The 22,069-nt window shown below is 43.7% G+C and overlaps 1 protein-coding gene across 1 annotated transcript in view; it reads right to left on the reverse strand.

Annotated features, from left to right (window-relative positions):
- Positions 1-1,284: 1,284 nt before the first annotated feature.
- The window catches only part of PXT1 (peroxisomal testis enriched protein 1), a 50,174-nt gene continuing 29,389 nt past the window's right edge, over positions 1,285-22,069 (reverse strand). The window contains exons 4-5 of the mRNA XM_003276895.2: positions 17,632-17,762; positions 1,285-2,600 (exon numbers count right to left, since the gene is read on the reverse strand). Coding sequence (XP_003276943.1) covers positions 2,496-2,600; positions 17,632-17,762 — 236 coding nt within the window. The 3' untranslated portion in view covers positions 1,285-2,495. The remainder of the gene's footprint in view (positions 2,601-17,631; positions 17,763-22,069) is intronic.

A 22,069-nucleotide genomic window follows, 5' to 3' on the forward strand; every position in this document is an offset into this window, starting at 1 on the left:
TTTTAATTTTCTTTTCTTTTCTTTTTTTTTTTTTTAGACACTGGGTCTCACTCTATCACCCAGGCTGGAGTGCAGTGGTGCCATCAAAGCCCACCTTAACCTCCAAATCCTGGGCTCCAGTGATCTCCCACCTCAGCTCCCAAAGCACTGGGATTATAGATGTGAGCCACCACACCCAGCCAAATTATGCACATTCATTTAACTGAATAAAATGCAACACTTTATGGAGTTCTCTGTGGATCATGGCAAGCTCTCCAAGAGGCAGTATGGCATAGTAGATAATAATCTAGACTTAGGAACACCTGCCTGGTTTGGAATCCAAGCCATGTCATTTACTGGCTGTGTGCCCTTGAGCAAGTTTGTTAACCCCTCTACTGCCTCCCTCTACTAACTACTGCCTCAATTTTTTAACAGTAAAAAAGAGCAATAATAATACCTATCCCATAAGGTTGTTATGAATAAGTAAGTTAACATTTATAAAACACCCAGAACAGTGCCTGAACACCCACGCTAAGTAAAAAAATCAAGGTACAAAACAGTGTGTATTACATGCTACCTCTAGCATGTAAATATATGTGTGTGTGTATGTGTACATGCATGTGTTAACTAGTATTTATACAAAGAACCTCTGGAAGGATACATAAAAACTAATTACCATAACTGGAATTTAGAGTAGAAAATAAGAGAAAGGGTTTTTGTTGTAAACCTTTTCATATTGTTGTGATTTTTTTTTTTTTTCTGAGATGGAGTCTTGCTCTGTTGCCAGGCTGGAGTGCAGTGGCATGATCTCGGCTCACTGCAACCTCTGCTTCCTGGGTTCAAGCGATTCTCCTGCCTCAGCCTCCTGAGTAGCTGGGACTACAGGTGCATGCCACCATGCCCACCTAATGTTTGTATTTTTAGTAGAGACAGGGTTTCACCATGTTGGCCACAATGGTCTCAATCTCTTGACCTTGTGATCTGCCCACCTCGGCCTCCCAAAGTGCTGGGATTACAGGCGTGAGCCACCGTGCCTGGCCTTGTTTTGATTTTTGTATCATATAAATAAAAACCTATTCAAAATAAATTTTAAAAAGAAAGTTTTAGGGATAGTCAGCCAGAACCTAAGTAATAATAGAAATCAATAGGCACTGCCTGCGACAGACTAAAAAATGGAGACGTTTCCCTTTGGAAGGACAAAGTTGACGCTACGTAAAGTCAAAGTCTACAAACCAATATGAGCAGGAATAAGGGGCTAGACCCTGCCATGGGGTTCCTCCTTCAAAAAAGAAATATGCACAGGGGTTTCATGCTCAATAAAATAACAATATCTATTTCATTTTTAGAATTTTTAAAAATAACACTTCCCCTATGAAGAACTCAAGATACCTACGTAAACTTTTAATTTATAACAACAAGCTTTCTTAATATTTATAATTCTTTTAAAGGAGGGGAGAGAGGGACTATGAGGTAGACAAAAAGGTAAAAGGAGAAGAATGCAGGTGAAAGAACTGTGTAAGAGCGTGCAGGAGAGAATGAGTGAAATACATTCCACAGGCAAAGGGCCTACCGACCAATAATAGCAAAACCATCCAGCAATAGGAAAAGAGAAGTTTTGCCTTGTGATAGATTCATAACTCTTTCAGGTCTTACATTCTTCCAGAAGGCAGGACTGGTGGCCAAAGACTAAGCACTCCCAATTTTAAGCAGGCAAAGCCTGAAAGAGGGTGACAGAGCAGGGAAAGATACCTTCGAGCAGGGTCGAGTGATATGGGAAAACACTGGCGTGGTGAAGGAAGACTTGAAGGGGGTCACAGAGGAGTGAGGGGATCAAAGGTGAGACAAGAACGTAAATATTGTAGAATCAGAGCCTGAGAAGGAAACACCCAACGGTGCTAGTGGTAGTAGTGGGGCCTCTAGGCATGGAAATGGGAAGGTAGAAGAGATGAGCCATATGTTGAATTTGAGTATTAGAGATAAACATTTCACTTCGACTTTCCAGAGAGGGTTGGAGCCAGGATTGGGGCAGGGAGATGACATGTCACTGAGAAGGAGAAGCTGGCACTGCAGATCTGGACATGAGTGACAAGAGTGGAGCCAACAGGTCACCAGAGGGCATGGTGCCCAGGGAGTGGCCCAGGAGGTAGTGCCCATTTCTGTGGCCTTTAGTTTGAGGACGAGGTTCTCTTTCATTCCTGGAAGGAAATGTTCAAGGTTTCCTCACAAGGAGCCCTGGGACCATCCACAGCGCTGGTGTTTTCTGGGCGGCAAGGCTTCCTGGGGTCCTAAATACTCCTTGGGCTTTACCATGACGTGATCGCAGACATCTCATAGTTAGTTACTCCGAAGAGACAAATGGCTCGTGAGCCCGCAGTTCTTCAATAAACCAGGTGTAGACCAACAGTGATGGGTACAAAAAGAGGGGGACAGAGAAGGGTGTTCTTCCCATCTGTCCCAGTGGGATTCATGTTTCTCAGAGGGTAAAAAGAAAACAGAACTTGACCTTTACTTTCCTTTTACAGCAAATGGTTGTTCCAGAAAAAATGCAGCAACACCTGAACTCTTCTAAAGAAAAAGAAGACAAAATGATCTAGTGCATCTCTGCCATCCTGTTGAAGATCCTATTTGAAAAAAGGGAGACAGAGAGAAAGGTTTTTTTTTTTTAAAGTGATAGAATAATCCAAAGTTAAAAATTCAACACAATGGAAAATACTAATTCAATCCATGCTGCCAACAAGCTTCTTGGGTTGCTTTATGAATTGTATGAGCTGAAGGACAGTACCTTCCGTATGGTCATATCCTCACATCGCCTTGGAAGTTTGCCTCTGGACATATTTTCCTATCTGACCATCTTTCCCATCTGGCCTCAAACTGCTGGGCTCAAGTGATTCTCCCACCTCGGCCTCCCAAGTAGCTAGGACCACAGATGCATGCCATCATGTCTGGCTAATTTTTAAAAATATTTTGTGCAGACGGGGTCTCACTATGTTGCCTCGGCTGGTCTCAACAAATTGGCGCTCATCAGTAAATTGGGGCACTCTTCAGGGCTGATAGCCTATTCCCCTGGATTGCCAAAACACTTTCTTAGTTCTCTCAAAGACGTGAGCAAGTTTGCCTTGAGGCTAGAAGAATGGAGAGAATATTGGGCATGGTGGCTCCCGCCTGTAGTCCCAGCACTTTGGGAGGCCAAGGCAGGTGAATGGCTTGAGCTCAGGAGTTTGCGACCAGCCTGGGCAACATGGCGAAACCTCATCGCTAGAAAAACTTAGCCAGGTGTGGTGGCACACACTTGTAGTTCCAGCTACTCAGGAAGCTGAGGTGGGAGGATCACCTGAGCCTGGGAAGTCGAGGCTGCAGTGAGCTGTGATTGTGCCACAGCACTCCAGCCTGGGAAACAGAGGGAGATCCTGTCTTAACAATAATAATAATAATAATAATAATTAATAATGTCTAGGACTTAGATGGGCAAAGAGGTGAGGTGAATATTAAGTATTTTGGAGCAGAAAGTAACAACTGTTTATGTCGGACCATCAGAAAAAGAAGACTGTGGGTCAGACACAAATGCTTCCCCACCTGCCCCCTGCAGTCTGTTCTCAGCACAACCCCCTCTGTGGACGGTTGAAATGCAGCTTCTCTGCTCGGTGCCCTCCGATGGCGCCACCTCACTTAGAAAAAAAGTCCTTGCAGTGACCTCAAGGCCCTACCTAATCTGCCCACCACCCACCCTTCTGACCATATCTTTTTTTTTTTTTGAGACGGAATTTCATTCTTGTTGACCAGGCTGGAGCGCAATGACACGATCTCAGCTCACCACAACCTCCACCTTCCAGGTTCAAGCGATTCTCCTGCCTCAGCCTCCTGAGTAGCCAGGATTACAGGCATGCACCACCAAGCCTGGCTAATTTTTTTTTGTATTTTTAGTAAGGACGGGGTTTTTCCATGTTGGTCAGGCTAGTCTCGAACTCCCGACCTCAGGTGATCCGCCCTCCTCGGCCTCCCAAAGTGCCGGGATTACAGGCATGAGCCACTATGCCCGGCCCTGACCATATCTTTTATGACCTTCTCCCTCACTCAGCTTCAGCCACACTGGCCTCCTTGCCATTCTTCAAACACATGAGACACACTCCTGCCCCAGGGGCTTTGCTGTCCTCCTGCCTCCAATCCTCTGCCACTTCCTCAATACCCACAGCTCAGTCCCACACTTCTTTCAAGGTTTTCCTCAGAAGTCACCTTCTTGGTGGCTCACGCCTGTAAGCACTTTGGGAGACCGAGGCTGGTGGATCACTTGAGCCCAGGAGTTTGAGACCAGCCTGGCCAACATGGTGAAACACCCGCTCTACTAAAAATACAAAAAATAGCCAGGTGTGGTGATGCATGCCTGTAATCCCAGCTACTCGGGAGGCTGAGGCATGATAATTGCTTGCACCTGGGAGCAGAGGTTGCAGTGACGACTTTGTGCCACGGCATTCCAGCCTGGATGACAGAGTGAGACTATGTCTCAAAAAAAAAAAAAAGTCACCTTCTCAATGAGGCCTTCCCTTAACATCTCTACTTAAAATTGCAAACCCCAACACTCGTTATCCCTTTCCTTGCTTTATTTTTCTCCAAAGCATGTATCTCTATCTGATAAACTACATACTTTATTTGTGTAGATACTGTTTGTCTCCCTTACAAACTCCGTGAGATCAGTAATATTGTCTCTTTGATCACTCCCATACCTCCAGTACTTAAACAGAGCCTGACATACAGCAGGTGCTCAATATAAGTTGAAGAAATGAATTAAGGAAGGAATGAAAAACCATTAGCAGTAGGCTAAGGAACTTAGACTTTGTCCTGCTAGTAACTGAAAATCATTAAAGGATTTTTCTCCCCCTCTTATAGTTGATATCAGCTAGGAAAACGGAATGAGTTTCCTTTCAGCATAGCAGGCAAGAAAAAGTATAGAACACTGAGTCAGATGCTCATATATTTAAATTCTAGTTTTGCCACTTAGAAGCTAAGTGACCTTCGATAAGTTTTGTAATCTCTCTGAAACTCCACTGCTTCTCCTGAAATACCTATGACAGTAATTCATAGGGTTACTGGGGGAATTAAATGAAACATGTAAAAGTGTCTCAAACAGTACCTGGAAAAAATGTTTTAATAAATGTTTGTTTCCCTCCCTTCTTTCTAATAAACTGAGAAATTCCCTATGCATTATGATATCAGTCAGATTCCCAGAAGAAACAGATGGCACACCCAAATTAGGCTAATTCGAGGTGAGTTAAAGAGACTCTAAAAGGTGTGGAGAAACCACAGAGGATGGTGTTGTCACAGACCCTGTGACAACAGAGTTGTCACCACTCCTAGGGGCGTAGAGACAGGGAGGGAGCGGTTTCCAGAACCCAGAAGGAGAGAAAAATTTCAAAGGCATATTTAAAATTCTAAAAGTGGTGAGAAGCGTAATTATTTTAAAACATGCTTTATCTCGGGGTGGAGCCAAGATGGCCGAATAGGAACAGCTCCGGTCTCCAGCTCCCAGCCCCAGCGACACAGAAGACGGGTGATTTCTGCATTTCTGCTTGAGGTACTGGTTTCATCTCACTAGGGAGTGCCTAACAGTGGGTGCAGGACAGTCGGTGAAGCACACTGTGCGCGAGCCGAAGCAGGGAGAGGCATTGCCTCACTCGGGAAGCGCAAGGGGTCAGGGAGTTCCCTTTCCTAGTCAAAGAAAGGGGAAGCAGACGGCACCTGGAATATCGGGTCAGTCCCACCCTAACTGCGCTTTTCCAACGGGCCTGGAAAACGGCACACTAGGAGATTGTGTCCCGCACCTGGCTCGGAGGGTCCTATGCCCACGGAGTCTCGCTAATTGCTAGCACAGCAGTCTGAGATCAAGCTGCAAGGTGGCAGCGAGGCTGGGGGAGGGGCGCCCGCCATTGCCCAGGCTTGCTTAGGTAAACAAAGCAGCCAGGAAGCTCGAACTGGGTGGAGCCCACCACAGCTCAAGGAGGCCTGCCTGCCTCTGTAGGCTCCACCTCTGGGGGCAGGGCACAGACAAACAAAAACTCTGCAAGAACTTCCACAGACTTAAATGTCCCTGTCTGACTGACAGCTTTGAAGAGAGTAGTGGTTCTCCCAGCACGCAGCTGGAGATCTGAGAACGGTCAGACTGCCTCCTAAAGTGGGTCCCTCACCCCTGAGCAGCCTAACTGGGAGGCACCCCCCCAGTAGGGACAGACTGACACCTCATTCAACCCGGTACTTCTCTGAGACAAAACTTTCAGAGGAGCTATCAGACAGCTGAATTTGTGGTCTCACGAAAATCCGCTGTTCTGCAGCCACCACTGCTGACACCCAGCCAAACAGGGTCTGGAGTGCACCTCTAGTAAACTCCAACAGACCTGCAGCTGAAGGTCCTGTCTGATAGAAGGAAAACTAACAAACAGAAAGGACATCCACACCAAAAACCCATCTGTACATCACCATCATCAAAGACAAAAAGTAGATAAAACCACAGAGATGGGGAAAAAACAGACCAAAAAAACTGGAAACTCTAAAAAACAGAGCACCTCTCCTCCTCCAAAGGAACGCAGTTCCTCACCAGCAATGGAACAAAGCTGGATGGAGGATGACTTTGATGAGTTGAGAGAAGAAGGCTTCAGACGATCAAACTACTCTGAGCTACGAGAGGAAATTCAAAACAACAGCAAAGAAGTTAAAAACTTTGAAAAAAAATTAGAAGAATGGATAACTAGAATAACCAATGGAGAGAAGGGCTTCAAGGAGCCGATGGAGCTGAAAGCCAAGTTTCGAGAACTACGCGAAGATTGCAGAAGCCTCAGTAGCAGATGCGATCAACTGGAAGAAAGGGTATCGCTGATGGAAGATGAAATGAATGAAATGAAGAGAGAAGGGAAGTTTAGAGAAAAAAGGATAAAAAGAAATGAACAAAGCCTCCAAGAAATTTGGGACTATGTGAAAAGACCAAACCTACGTCTGATTGGTGTACCTGAAAATGATGGGGAGAATGGAACCAAGTTGGAAAACACTCTGCAAGATATTATCCAGGAGAACTTCCCCAATCTAGCAAGGCAGGCCAGCATTCAGATTCAGGAAATACAGAGAACGCCACAAAGATACTCCTCGAGAAGGGCAACTCTAAGACACATTATTGTCAGATTCACCAAAGTTGAAATGAAAGAAAAAATGTTAAGGGCAGCCAGAGAGAAAGGTCGGGTTACCCACAAAGGGAAGCCCATCAGACTAACAGCTGATCTCTCAGCAGAAACTCTACAAGCCAGAAGAGAGTGGGGGCCGATATTCAACATTCTTAAAGAAAAGAATTTTCAACCCAGAATCTCCTATCCCGCCAAACTAAGCTTCATAAGTGAAGGAGAAATAAAACACTTTACAGACAAGCAAACGCTGAGTGATTTTGTCACCACCAGGCCTGCCCTAAAAGAGCTCCTGAAGGAAGCACTAAACATGGAAAGGAACGACCGGTACCAGCCACTGCAAAAACATGCCAAATTGTAAAGACCATCGAGACTAGGAAGAAACTATAGCAACTAACGAGCAAAATAACCAACTAACATCATAATGACAGGATCAGATTCACACATAACAATATTAACGTTAAATGTAAATGGGCTAAATGCTCCAATCAAAAGACACAGACTGGCAAACTGGATAAGGAGTCAGGACCCATCAGTGTGCTGTATTCAGGAAACCCATCTCACGTGCAGAGACACACATAGACTCAAAATAAAGGGATGGAGGAAGATCTATCAAGCAACTGGAAAACAAAAAAAGGCAGGGGTTGCAATCCTAGTCTCTGATAAAATAGACTTTAAACCAACAAAGATCAAAAGAGACAAAGAAGGCCATTACATAATGGTAAAGGGATCAATTCATCAAGAAGAGCTAACTATCCTAAATATATATGCACCCAACACAGGAGCACCCAGATTCATAAAGCAAGTCCTGAGTGACCTACTAAGGGACTTAAACTCCCACACAATAATAATGGGAGATTTTAATACCCCACTGTCAGCATTAGACAGATCAACGAGACAGAAAGTTAACAAGGATATCCAGGAATTGAACTCAGCTCTACATAAAGTGGACCTAATAGACATCTACAGAACTCTCCACCCCAAGTCATCAGAATATACATTTTTTTCAGCACCACACCACACCTATTCCAAAATTGACCACATAGTTGGAAGTAAAGCTCTCCTCAGCAAATGTAAAAGAACAGAAATTATAACAAACTGTCTCTCAGACCACAGTGCAATCAAACTAGAACTCAGGATTAAGAAACTCACTCAAAACCGCTCTACTACATGGAAATTGAACAACCTGCTCCTGAATGACTATTGGGTACATAATGAAATGAAGGCAGAAATAAAGATGTTCTTTGAAACCAACGAGAACAAAGACACAACATACCAGAATCTCTGGGACACATTCAAAGCAGTGTGTAGAGGGAAATTTATAGCACTAAATGCCCACAAGAGAAAGCAGGAAAGATCCAAAATTGACTCCCTAACATCACAATTAAAAGATCTAGAAAAGCAAGAGCAAACACATTCAAAAGCTAGCAGAAGGCTAGAAATAACTAAAATCAGAGCAGAACTGAAGGAAATAGAGACACAAAAAACCCTTCAAAAAATTAATGAATCCAGGAGCTGGTTTTTTGAAAAGATCAACAAAATTGATGGACCGCTAGCAAGACTAATAAAGAAGAAAAGAGAGAAGAATCAAATAGATGCAATAAAAAACGAAAAAGGGGATATCACCACCGATCCCACAGAAATACAATCTACCATCAGAGAATACTACAAACACCTCTATGCAAATAAACTAGAAAATCTAGAAGAAATGGATAAATTCCTCGACAAATACACCCTTCCAAGACTAAACCAGGAAGAAGTTGAATCTCTGAATAGACCAATAACAGGTTCTGAAATTGTGGCAATAATCAATAGCTTACCAACCAAAAAGAGTCCAGGACCTGATGGATTCACAGCCGAATTCTACCAGAGGTACAAGGAGGAACTGGTACCATTCCTTCTGAAACTATTCCAATCGATAGAAAAAGAGGGAATCCTCCCTAACACATTTTATGAAGCCAGCATCATCCTGATACCAAAACCTGGCAGAGACATAACCAAAAAAGAGAATTTCAGACCAATATCCTTGATGAACATTGATGCAAAAATCCTCAATAAAATACTGGCAAACCGAATCCAGCAGCACATCAAAAAGCTTATCCACCATGATCAAGTGGGCTTCATCCCTGGGATGCAAGGCTGGTTCAACATACGCAAATCAATAAATGTAATCCAACATATAAACAGAACCAAAGACAAAAACCACATGATTATCTCAATAGATGCAGAAAAGGCCTTTGACAAAATTCAACAACCCTTCATGCTAAAAACTCTCAATAAATTAGGTATTGATGGGACGTATCTCAAAATAATAAGAGCTATCTACGACAAACCCACAGCCAATATCATACTGAATGGGCAAAAACTGGAAGCATTCCCTCTGAAAACTGGCACAAGACAGGGATGCCCTCTCTCACCGCTCCTGTTCAACATAGTGCTGGAAGTTCTGGCCAGAGCAATCAGGCAGGAGAAGGAAATAAAAGGTATTCAATTAGGAAAAGAGGAAGTCAAATTGTCCCTGTTTGCAGATGACATGATTGTATATCTAGAAAACCCCATTGTCTCAGCCCAAAATCTCCTTAAGCTGATTAGCAACTTCAGCGAAGTCTCAGGATACAAAATTAATGTACAAAAATCACAAGCATTCTTGTACACCAATAACAGACAAACAGAGAGCCAAATCATGAGTGAACTCCCATTCACAATTGCTTCAAAGAAAATAAAATACCTAGGAATCCAACTTACAAGGGATGTGAAGGACCTCTTCAAGGAGAACTACAAACCACTGCTCAATGAAATAAAAGAGGATACAAACAAATGGAAGAACATTCCATGCTCATGGGTTGGAAGAATCAATATCGTGAAAATGGCCATACTGCCCAAGGTAATTTATAGATTCAATGCCATCCCCATCAAGCTACCAATGACTTTCTTCACAGAATTGGAAAAAACTACTCTAAAGTTCATATGGAACCAAAAAAGAGCCCGCATCGCCAAGTCAATCCTAAGCCAAAAGAACAAAGCTGGAGGCATCACGCTACCTGACTTTAAACTATACTACAAGGCTACAGTAACCAAAACAGCATGGTACTGGTACCACAACAGAGACATAGATCAATGGAACAGAACAGAGCCCTCAGAAATGATGCCGCATAGCTACAACTATCTGATCTTTGACAAACCTGACAAAAACAAGAAATGGGGAAAGGATTCCCTATTTAATAAATGGTGCTGGGAAAACTGGCTAGCCATATGTAGAAAGCTGCAACTGGATCCCTTCCTTACACCTTATACAAAATTAATTCAAGATGGATTAAAGACTTATATGTTAGACCTAAAACCATTAAAATCCTACAAGAAAACCTAGGCAATACCATTCAGGACATAGGTGTGGGCAAGGACTTCATGTCTAAAACACCAAAAGCAATGGCAACAAAAGCCAAAATCGACAAATGGGATCTCATTAAACTAAAGAGCTTCTGCACAGCAAAAGAAACTATCATCAGAATGAACAGGCAACCTACAGAATGGGAGAAAATTTTTGCAACCTACTCATCTGACAAAGGGCTAATATCCAGAATCTATAATGAACTCAAACAAACTTACAAGAAAAAAACAAACAACCCCATCAAAAAGTGGGCAGAGGACATGAACAGACACTTCTCAAAAGAAGACATTTATGCAGCCAGAAAACACATGAAGAAATGCTCATCATCACTGGCCATCAGAGAAATGCAAATCAAAACCACAGTGAGATACCATCTCACACCAGTTAGAATGGCCATCATTAAAAAATCAGGAAACAGCCGGGCGCGGTGGCTCACGCTTGTAATCCCAGCACTTTGGGAGGCCGAGGCGGGCGGATCACAAGGTCAGGAGATCGAGACCATAGTGAAACCCCGTCTCTACTAAAAATACAAAAAAATTAGCCGGGCGTGGTGGCGGGCGCCTGTAGTCCCAGCTACTCGGAGAGGCTGAGGCAGGAGAATGGCGTGAACCCGGGAGGCGGAGCTTGCAGTGAGCCGAGATCGGGCCACTGCACTCCAGCCTGGGTGACAGAGCAAGACTCCGTCTCAAAAAAAAAAAAAAAAAAAAAAAAAAAAAAAAAAAAAAAATCAGGAAACAACAGGTGCTGGAGAGGATGTGGAGAAATAGGAACACTTTTACACTGTTGGTGGGACTGTAAACTAGTTCAACCATTGTGGAAGTCAGTGTGGCGATTCCTCAGGGATCTCGAACTAGAAATACCATTTGACCCAGCCATCCCATTACTGGGTATATACCCAAAGGACTATAAATCATGCTGCTATAAAGACACATGCACACGTATGTTTATTGCGGCACTATTCACAATAGCAAAGAGTTGGAACCAACCCAAATGTCCAACAACGATAGACTGGATTAAGAAAATGTGGCACATATACACCATGGAATACTATGCAGCCATAAAAAATGATGAGTTCGTGTCCTTTGTAGGGACATGGATGAAACTGGAAAACATCATTCTCAGTAAACTATCGCAAGGACAAAAAACCAAACACCGCATGTTCCCACTCATAGGTGGGAATTGAACAATGAGAACTCATGGACACAGGAAGGGGAACATCACACTCCGGGGACTGTTGTGGGGTGGGGGGAGGGGGAGGGACAGCATTAGGAGATACACCTAATGCTAAATGACGAGTTAATGGGTGCAGGAAATCAACATGGCACATGGATACATATGTAACAAACCTGCACATTGTGCACATGTACCCTAAAACCTAAAGTATAAAAAAAATAATAATAATAATAAAAATAAAAATAAAAATAAAAAAAAAAACATGCTTTATCTCTAGAAAAAGTATATGTCCCAGGTTTAAAAAAAAAACTGAATTAAAAAAAAAACAGATACTTGAACCAAAACCCCACACAACTCAATGGAAAAATAGAAGATTTTTTTTTTTCTTTTTCAGATTCAGGGTCTCCCTCTGTCGCCCATGTTGAAGTGCAGTGAGACAATCATAGCTCAAATTCCTGGGCTCAAGCAATCCTCCCACCTCAGCCTCCCAAGTAGCTGGACTACAGGCACACACCACCACACCTGGCTAATTTTTTAAAAAATTGTTTTGTAGAGACAGGGGTCTCAAAAAAAAAAAAAAGACAGAGAGAGAGACAGGGGTCTCGCTATGTTGCCCAGGCTGGTCTCAAATTCCTGGCCTCAGCCTCCCAACGTGCTGGGATTACAGGTGTGAGCCACTGTGCCTGGCCTAAAAGATGTTATTTTGAGAAACACAGAACACTTTCGAAAAGACAGAGCACTTGCTTAAGTAAAAAGAACCAGAGAGCAAACAATTTGGCAGCTCAACAACAATCCATTTAGCAGATAAAAATATAACTTGATGAGCTGCTTGATAGGCAGTTCCAAGAGCAAGAATAAAAGTTTCTTTAAATACATCAATGGCAGGAAGGCATCTAGAGAGTCGATGTGACTGCTTGATTAAACAGAGTACAAAAGGTAAATAAATGATGACTATATAGGAAAGCAAGTTACCATGCCAGACTCGAAATTCTGTTAAAGTTCCTTGATTTGAACTTTGAAGCAGCAAAGCCTTCAGCATTTCAGAGCCAAACTTAGAAGGATTTTTTTTTTTTTTTTTTGAGACAGGGTCTCACTGTTACCCAGGCTGGAGTGCAGTGGCATGATCACAGCTCACTGCAGCCTTGACCTCCCAGGTTCAAGCGATCCTCCCACCTCAGCCTTCTGAGTAGCTGGGACTGTGGCCACCATACTCGGCTGGAATTTTTCAAACATTATTTTTTAAATGTGTTGTGGTCTATTTAAAGGTGTTCTAGGCTGAGTGCGGTGGCTCATGCCTGTAATCCTAGCACTTTGGGAGGCCGAGGCCGGCAGATTGCTTGAGCCCAGGAGTTTGAGACCAGGCTGGGCAACATGGTGAAATCCTGTCTCCACAGAAAAATACAAAAAAATTAGCCAGGTGTGGTGGTGGGCAACTGTGGTCCCAGCTACTCTGCAGGCCTAGGTAGGAGGATTCCTTGAACCTGGGAAGTTGAGGCTGCAGTGAGATAGTGCCACTGTACTCCAAATTGGGCAACAGAGTGGGACCCTGTCTCAAAAAACAAACAAAAAAAAGTTATTCTAAAGTACAAGTTTATAGGTTTGTAGTATAGAACAAATGTCTAGGTCAAAACCAGCTTTATAAAGCTCTGCAAGAAAAGCTGGAGCAGGCATAAGGATAGCTGTACAGATCAGTGGAACAGAATTGAGAGTACAGAAAGAAACCCTCATATTTACAGCCCACAGGTTTTCAACAAGGGTGCCAATGATGGCAATGGCTGCTGTCCTCATGCTGGCTGCAGCAGGAAGGTGCAGCTGGGGCCGCATGCTCCATGGAGCCAGTGGGAGCCCCATCCCTTCTGAGTTGGGGCAGGAGCTCCCTGGGTGCCACTGTGGCCACCCTCCCTGTTGCAGGACCCAGGCATCTCTGCAGCTTGCACCCTCAGGGGCCCCAGGAAGGACCCTACCCCTACCCCTGAAGGCTCAGGGGTGTCTGCTCCCACTGCCTGGCCTCTCTCTGCTCCCAGAGGCGGCTCCAATCTCTGAGCAGGGGTTGGGGCTGAGTCCCGCATGGCACCGGAGGCAGATTGATTCCTGGGTGGAAGAGGCTGGGTCCTCAGTGAGACCCCACCTTCAGGCCAGGGAAGGCCTAAAGGCTGGGGGCTAGACTGCCAGTCCTGTGGACCAGAGTGGGGACTACTGGTGCCTCTTCCAGGCCCACCCATGGCCACCCATGGACCAATCAGCAATCACTGGCTCCCCTCTGAGGTCCATATAAGCCTTGGGCTCAGCCAGAGCAGGGCAGATGATGTCCTCGGGACAAAGAGAGTAGAGAGACAATGGGATGATCAGCTGCAGAGAGGAGCTACCCTCCCTGCTGATAGCTGGAGATGAAGGAACAACAAGTTGCAGAGAGGAACTGCCCTCTCTGCTAAGAGCTGCAGAGATGACCTGCTGGCAGAGAGGAGCCATCCTTTCCAGGGCCGCCTCTCCACTGACAGCTGCAGACATTGGGACGACTAGTTGCAAAGAGGAGCTACTCTCTCCAGGGCCTCCTCTCTGCTGAGAACTGAACACTCAATGGATAAGCTGCCTACAGAGAGGAGCTACCCACTGCGGATCTCCTCTGAGCTGTTGTAACACTCAATAAAGCTCACCTTTGTCTTGTTTACCCTTCACTTGTCTGCATACCTCATTCTTCCTGGATGCAGGACAAGAACTTGGGCAAAAGATGCCATGGCCACAGAGGTTTCCGGCCAGAAAATTGACACCCCAAAGATCCCATAACACCAAGACAATTTATAGGGAAACAATAGTCTTTTCAACAAATGGTACTCCAGACACAGTGAGATGTACCTATAGTCCCAGCTACTCAGGAGGTTGAGGTGGGAAAATCTCTTGAGCCCAGGAGTTTGAGGCCAGTCTGGGCAGCATAACAAGACCTGTCTCAAACAAATAAACAAACAACAACAAAATCCAAATGGTGTTGGGACAACAGGATACCCATATGCAAAAAAATGTAGACTCTTAACTAAAATGTATGTAAAAATTAACTTCGAGTGGATCAAAGACCTAAATTTAACAACTGAAACTAAAAAGCCTTTAGAAGAAAACACAAGTGTGACACCCAAAGCAAAAGCACTAGCAACAAAAAGAAAAGTAGATAAATTGAACTTCATCAAAATTCAAAACTTTTGTACTTCAAAGAACACTATCAATAAAGTAAAAGGACAACCTACAGAATGGGATATGATATTTGCAAATCATATATCTGATAAGGAACTTACATCTAGAATATACAAATGACTCCTAGGCCAAGGCAGGAGCCCAGGGATCCAGGACCAGCCTGGGCAACATAGTGAGACCCTGTCTCTACAGAAAATAAAATAAAATAAAAATTAAAAAATTAGCCAGGTGTGGTGACATGTGTGTGTGGTCCCAGCTACTCAGGAGGCTGAGGTGGGAGGATCAATTGAACCCAGGAGTTCAAGGCTGTGTGAGCTATGATCACAGCACTGCACTCCAGATTAGGCAACAGAGCAAGGCCCTGTCTCAGAAAAAAAAAAGACTCCTACAATAATAAAAAGATAAGTAGTCAATTATAAATGGGCAAGGATATGAATAGACATTTCTCCAAAGAGAAAAATGACCAATAAGCATATGAAAAGATGCACATTATTCATCAGGGAAATGCAAATCGAAAGCACAATGAGATACACTTCATACCCACTAGGATGGCTATAATCAAAAAGATAGTTAATAACAAATGTTGGCAAGGATGTGAAGAAACTGGAACCCTCATAAACTGCTGGTGGGCCACAGTATATAATAGTGCAGCCACTTTGGAAAACAGTCTGGAAGTTCCTCAAAAGTGAAATATAGAGATATCACATGACCCAGCAATTCCATTCCTAGGTATGTACCCAAAAAAAATTAAAACATGTTTACACAAAAACTTATATACAAATGTTCACAGCATCATTATACATGATAGCCACAAAGTGGAAACAACCCAAATGTCCAACCACTGGTGAATGGATAAGCAAAATGTGGTATATCGTACAATAGAATATTCAACTGTAAAAAGAAGTAAAATACTGATACATGCTACAATGTGGATAAGCCTTGAAAAAAGTATGTTAAGTGAAAGAAGCCATACACAAAGCTCCATGTTGTGTTATTCTACTTATATAAAATGTCCAGAATAGGCAAATGCACAGAGACACAAAGCAGATTGGTGGGGCAGGGCTTTGCACTGGCTGTTCCCTCTGCCTGGAACACTTTCCCACTTCAGGTGTTCTCATGGCTAGCTCCTTCATTTCCAGGCTCTGCTTAAATATCACCTTCCCAAAGACGCCTTCCATGGCAGCACATCGGAAGTCACTCTCCATCAGTCAGTGTGCCCTGATCCTGCTTGGAGCTCGCATCCCTGTCTGACTTGGCTGTTTATTGTTCATCTGCCTTGTTATCTGCCCCCTCCCCACATCATTTCTATGAGCCCTGCTGCTCACTGCTGTAGCCACCAATGCCTGGAACTGAGTCTGGCATATAGTAGGCATTCAATAAATATGTGTTGGAATGAAATTGGCTTATCAAATAGTTTATTTGATTGCCTATGTTCTCTGTGTTTATTTTCTCTTTATTTCTCTCTTTTTTATTTTATTTTATTTTATTTTCTGGGACAGAGTCTCACTCTGTCATCCTGGCTGGAGTACAGCGGCTTAATCTCGGCTCACTGCAACCTCTGCTTCCTGGGTTTAAGAGATTCTCCCGCCTCAGCCTCCCGAGTACCTGGGACTACAGGTGTGCGCCACCATGCCTGACTAATTTTTGTGTTTTTCAGTAAAGACGGGGTTTCACCATGTTGGCCAGGCTGGTCGCGAACTCCTGACCTCAAGTGATCTGCCTGCCTTGGCCTCCCAAACTGCTGGGATTACAGGCGTGAGCCACCACGCCTGGCCCCCTCTTGCTTTTATAGCATTATTGTTGGGATCTCCCATTCATGTTTTGTCTCCAGGATGTTTTATTTGAGGGAAAGGCTGTGTGTTGTCCACATTTGGACCTGAGTATAAAAGAGGACATGGCACTCCCTGTGGCATGCATGGTGGAAGCTGCACCAAGAAAGCTTCACAGGATAGTTGAATCTAAGGGGAAGAAGTTGGGCTCTGAGGGGTCTGCCACCCCATCTGTCACAAAGCCCATGTGATCATTGTCTCCTGCCAAATACAGGTTGTTCTGGAGGAAAACTAAGTTAGCTGTGGATTTCATCACCCCCAAAATTTCAAACAGTAATCATTAGTCTTTCCTATTTTCCCTTATCATCTCTTATAATAATCAGGAGTTTCTAAGAAACTGGCCAGGGTAGGGCCCACATCCTACCCTTCGGGCTGATTCAGGGAAGATAACCACAGTCCAAGACACAGATTCTCCTCCCTGACTGTGCATTAGATTCACTGAGGCAGTTTTTAAAATGCCAGGTTCCCAGGCCTTACCTTGTGCCAATTAAATCAGAATTTCTCCAGGTTGGGCCCAGGCATCTGTCGTTTTTTAAACTCAACAGGTGATTCTAATTGCATCCTATTTTGAGGGTGTGAAACAGTTTCTCACACTTCAGTGTGCACACAAATCCCCTGGGGAATGTGTAAAAAGGTAGATTCTGATTCTGACTGTGTGGGCTGGAGTCTCAGATCTTGCACAATCTAATCAAGTGATGCTGATGCTGCCAGTCCACAGACCACAGTCTGAGTAGCAAGTATGAGATTAAATGCCAGCTTTGGCTCAGGTTCACAATGTTTAGATCTAATATTTGGTAATCCAGACTAGTATTAATCTATGAATTCTGATAATTGCTGGGCATCTCTGACACTTGGCAGCCACAGTTTTGTTTGCTCTTTCCTCCTACCTGACAGGCCCTGGCTGGGGAAACTGAAGCCTCACCTCTCGAACCATCCTATGATCAATGCTGTCCCCAATGTGTCTCAGCTCCATGGCCAACTTGTGAATTACTTCCTCCTGGTGATGCTTCTGACCAATGCTATACTCCTTGGGCTGAGAAGGTAGATTATGATCTGTATTGAGAAAAAAAGAGTTCAAAAGAGATAATCCCACTTAATTATCTGTAAAATCACTTACCACTAGTTACTAAAAACTGTCTTAGAAAATGAGAGGGTTGGCCAGGTGCAGTGGCTCACGCCTGTAATCCCAGCACTTTAGGAGGCCGGGGTGGGTGGATCACTTGAGGTCAAGAGTTCAAGACCAGCCTGGTCAACACAGTGAAACCCCGTCTCTACTAAAAATACAAAAAATTAGCTGGACGTGGTGGTGGGCACCTGTAATCCCTGCTACTCGGGAGGCTGAAGCAGGAGAATCTCTTGAACCCAGGAGGCAGGGTTGCAGTGAGCCAAGATTGCACCATTGCACTCCAGTCTGGGTGACAAGAGCAAAACTCCATCTCAAAAAAAAAGAGAGTCGAAATTCAGTTATTATAATAATTATCAAAAACCAAAGCCTATCTATTGGAATAGATCAGCTCTCTCCAATAGAAATATAATTCAAGCCACATATGTAATTTTAAAGTTTCTAGTAGTAAAATCAGGTAAAATTGATTTTAGTAATTTATTTTACCTAAATCAACATATCCAAAATATTATCATTATAACATTAATAAATATAAAATTATTAATGATATATTTTACATTTTTAAATTATACCTAAGTCTTTGAAATTTGGTGTTTATTTTGTACTTATTTTGTACTATTTTTAAATGTGTGTATACACACACATATATATATATATATTTTTTTTTTTTAATAGACACAGGGTCTTTCTTTCTTGCCCAGGCTGGTCTTGGTTTTAAACTCCTGGGCTCAAGTGATTTTCACACCTTGATCTTCCAAAGTGCTGGGATTATAGGAATGAGCCACTATGTCCAGCCCCATTTAATATTTTTACCCACTCTCCTTGATGAGCTCTCCAAACTTTATTTGCTTCCAGCAACCAGTGAGCATTTTTAAGCAACACTATAAGTTAATGCTTGTTAGGTGCTTTGGGGAAGGTCTAAAGAATACAGATAAGGTTTCTGTCCTTTAGTCACTTAGAACCCATGGGTTAGAGATGATACAATTCCCAAGTGCTTTAGGACTACAGAAGAGAAGGAAATTAATTTGGGCTAACATAGACATAAGTATGGCTTCATAGAGAAAGCAAGAGTTGTGTTGAACCTATTTCATTTCAATAAAATTGGAAGACCTTTGATTTTCAGCCTTGAACTCAAAGAGTCCAGTGGGAGAGAGACACACACTACAATTCAACATGTTAGACTAAGAATGAGGTTTGCACAGATGGGTGAGGAAGACATCCCAAACGAAGTAGGTGATATCTGAGTTAAGTCTTGAAGGATGAAGGATGACTAAGAATTAGCCTGGAGAAGATACAGACTGGGGAAGAGCCAGCTGAGAGAGTGCAAACAGGACATTCCAGGCAGAAGGATCAGGTGAGCAAAGGCTTGGGGGTGACAGACAGGGAGGTTTTATGCACAAACTCTAAGCAGTGCTGTTGTTGAAAGGGGAAGGACATAGGAGACAAAGCTAATAGAGAAGGCACAAGAAGAGGCTTGAACTTTATCCAGTAGAGATAAAGGAGAGCTCCCCAAGGGGAGGTTTTTTAAACTCCCAATGCTCAGGCCTCTCTCCACGCCAATGAAATCAGGAGCCTTGGAGTTGGACCAAGCATCAGTATTTTTCTTTTTATTTTTCTTTTCTTTCTTTTTTTTTTTTTTTTGACAGTTTCACTGTGCCACCCAGCAATGGTGCTATCTCAGCACCACCACGCCCAGCTGATTTTTTTTTTTTAATTGAGACAGAGTCTCGCTCTGTTGCCCAGGCTGGAGTGCAGTGGCGCAATCACTGCTCACTGCAAGCTCTGTCTCCCGGGTTCATGCCATTCTCCTGCCTCAGCCTCCCGAGTAGCTGGGACTACAGGCACCCGCCACCACGCCCAGCTAATTTTTTGTATTTTTAGTAGAGACGGGGTCTCACCGTGGTCTTGATCTCCTGACCTCGTGATCCGCCCGCCTTGGCCTCCCAAAGTGCTGGGATTACAAGCGTGAGCCACCGCGCCCGGCCTGATTTTTGTATTATTAGTAGAGATGGGGTTTCACCATGTTGGCCAGAGTGGTCTCAAACTCCTGACCTCAAGTGATCTGCCCACTTCGGCCTCCCGAAATGCTGGGATTACAGGCATGAGCCACTGTACCTGGCCAGTATTTTCTTTAAGCTCCACAGGTGGTTCCCATGTGCAGCCAAGTTTGAGGATTGATGGTTTAGAGCGGTTGAGTAACTTGCCTAGGGTTTGAAAGACAGTGAATGTGAGTCAGGATTTAAACTCAAGTATGTCTGGCTGCAAAGCCCATGCACTTAACCTTAGCACGGAGCCTGAACTAAAGGAGCACTAATAGGGATGTAATAGTGGAAACAGATTATATATTTAAGAAACAGAATAGGCTGGCATTTAGTATTAGATAGAGAAAGGGAGGAAAAGGGAAACTCCCACTTTTCAGGCTTGGGGGATTGAAATGGCAAAGGCAGCAACAGCCTGTACAGAGAATGTGATGGAGAGAGGGCAGGTGTGGAAGGCAGAGGAGGCCAGTAGAAAAGGAAAGAAGAAAACTTGAGTTCATTTATAAATTTTAGGTACTGACTAGGCATGATGGCTCACACCTGTAATCCCAGCACTTCAGGAGGCCAAGGCAGGCAGATTGCCTGAGCTCAGGAGACCACTCTGGGCAACATGGCAGAACCCCATCTCTACCAAAAATACAAAAAATTAGCTGGGCATGGTGGTACACGCCTGTGGTCCCAGCTACTTGGGAAGCTGAGGTGGGAGGATTGCTTGAGCCCAGGTCAAGGCTACAGTGAGCTGAGATTGTGCCACTGCACTCCAGCCTGGGGGACAGAGAGAGAACCTGTCTCAAAATAAATAAATAAATTGTAGGTACCTTTATGACGTTTTAGCAAGCATTTGGATAACATTTGAAGCACAGAGGATGTAGAACTTAAGATTTAAGAGTCATTATTCATTCATTTATTCAATAACAATGTTGGCGAGAGGTTGTGATTGAGGGAGAGTTTATATGGGTGATGACAGGACCTCTGGATAAGACAGATGGTTAACAAGATAGGCAAAGGCACAAAAGTCCACAGAAATGACTGAGAAGAAATCAAAGAGGTAAAAAGGGAACCAGGAAAATGATGTCAGGAAAGGCGTATTTCAAGTCTTGTTGAAAATTTACTTTTAAAATGTATTAATGGGCACTGTTACTTGGTTAACTACAGTATAAGAACACAGCCACGGGTCGCATAACTGTGTTTCAGTCAACCACGGATCACGTATGCAATGGTGGTCTCATAAGATTACAATGAAGCTGAAAAATTCCTATCACCTAGTGACATCATCGACACATCACTTAGGTGTTTGGTGATGTTGATGTAAACAAACCTACTGTGCCACCAGTCACTCAAGCAATCCTCCCACCTCAGCCTCCTGAGTAGCTGGGACCACAGGTGCGTGCCACCATGCCCAGCTAAATTTTGTATTTTTTGTAGAGATGGGGTCTTGCCATGTTGCCCACACTGGTCTCAAACTCCTGAGCTGAAACAATCCACCTGCCTTGGCCTTCCTAAGTGCTGAGATTACAGGTGTGCACCACCGTGCCCGGACTGTTATTTTAGAGTATATTCCTTCTACTTACTAAAAAAAAAAAAAAGGGGAGGGGGCGCTGGGCGCAGTGGCTCACACCTGTAATCCCAGCACTTTGGGAGGCCGATGGGTGGATCACAAGGCCAGGAGTTTGAGACCAGCCTTACCAACATGGTGAAACCCTGTCTCTATTAAAAATACAAAAATTAGCCGAGCATGGTGGCGTGCACTTGTAATCCCAGCTACTAAGGAGGCTGAGGCAGAGAATTATTTGAAACTGGGAGGCAGAGGTTGCAGTGAGCCAAGATTATGCCACTGGACTCCAGCCTGGGCGACAGAGCGAGACTCCGTCTCCAAAAAAAAAAATTAACAGAAAAACAAAAAAAACCAGCCTCAGGCAGGTCCTTCAGGAGGTATTCCAGGAGAAGGCATTGTTATTATAGGAGATGACAGCTCCATGCATATATTGCCCCCAAAGACCTTCCCATGGGACAAGATATGGAGTTAGAAAAGGGTGATATTGATGATCCTGACCCTGTGTAGGCCTAGGCTAATATATGTGTTTGTGTCTCAGTTTTTAACAAAAAGTTAACAAAATAAAACATAAAAAAATTTTAATAAAAAAATCTTATAAAGATATAAAGAAAATAATTTCATACAGCTGTAGAATGTGTTTGTG

The sequence above is a fragment of the Nomascus leucogenys genome, chromosome 17 (assembly GCF_006542625.1).
Source record: "Nomascus leucogenys isolate Asia chromosome 17, Asia_NLE_v1, whole genome shotgun sequence".
NCBI lineage: Eukaryota > Metazoa > Chordata > Mammalia > Primates > Hylobatidae > Nomascus > Nomascus leucogenys.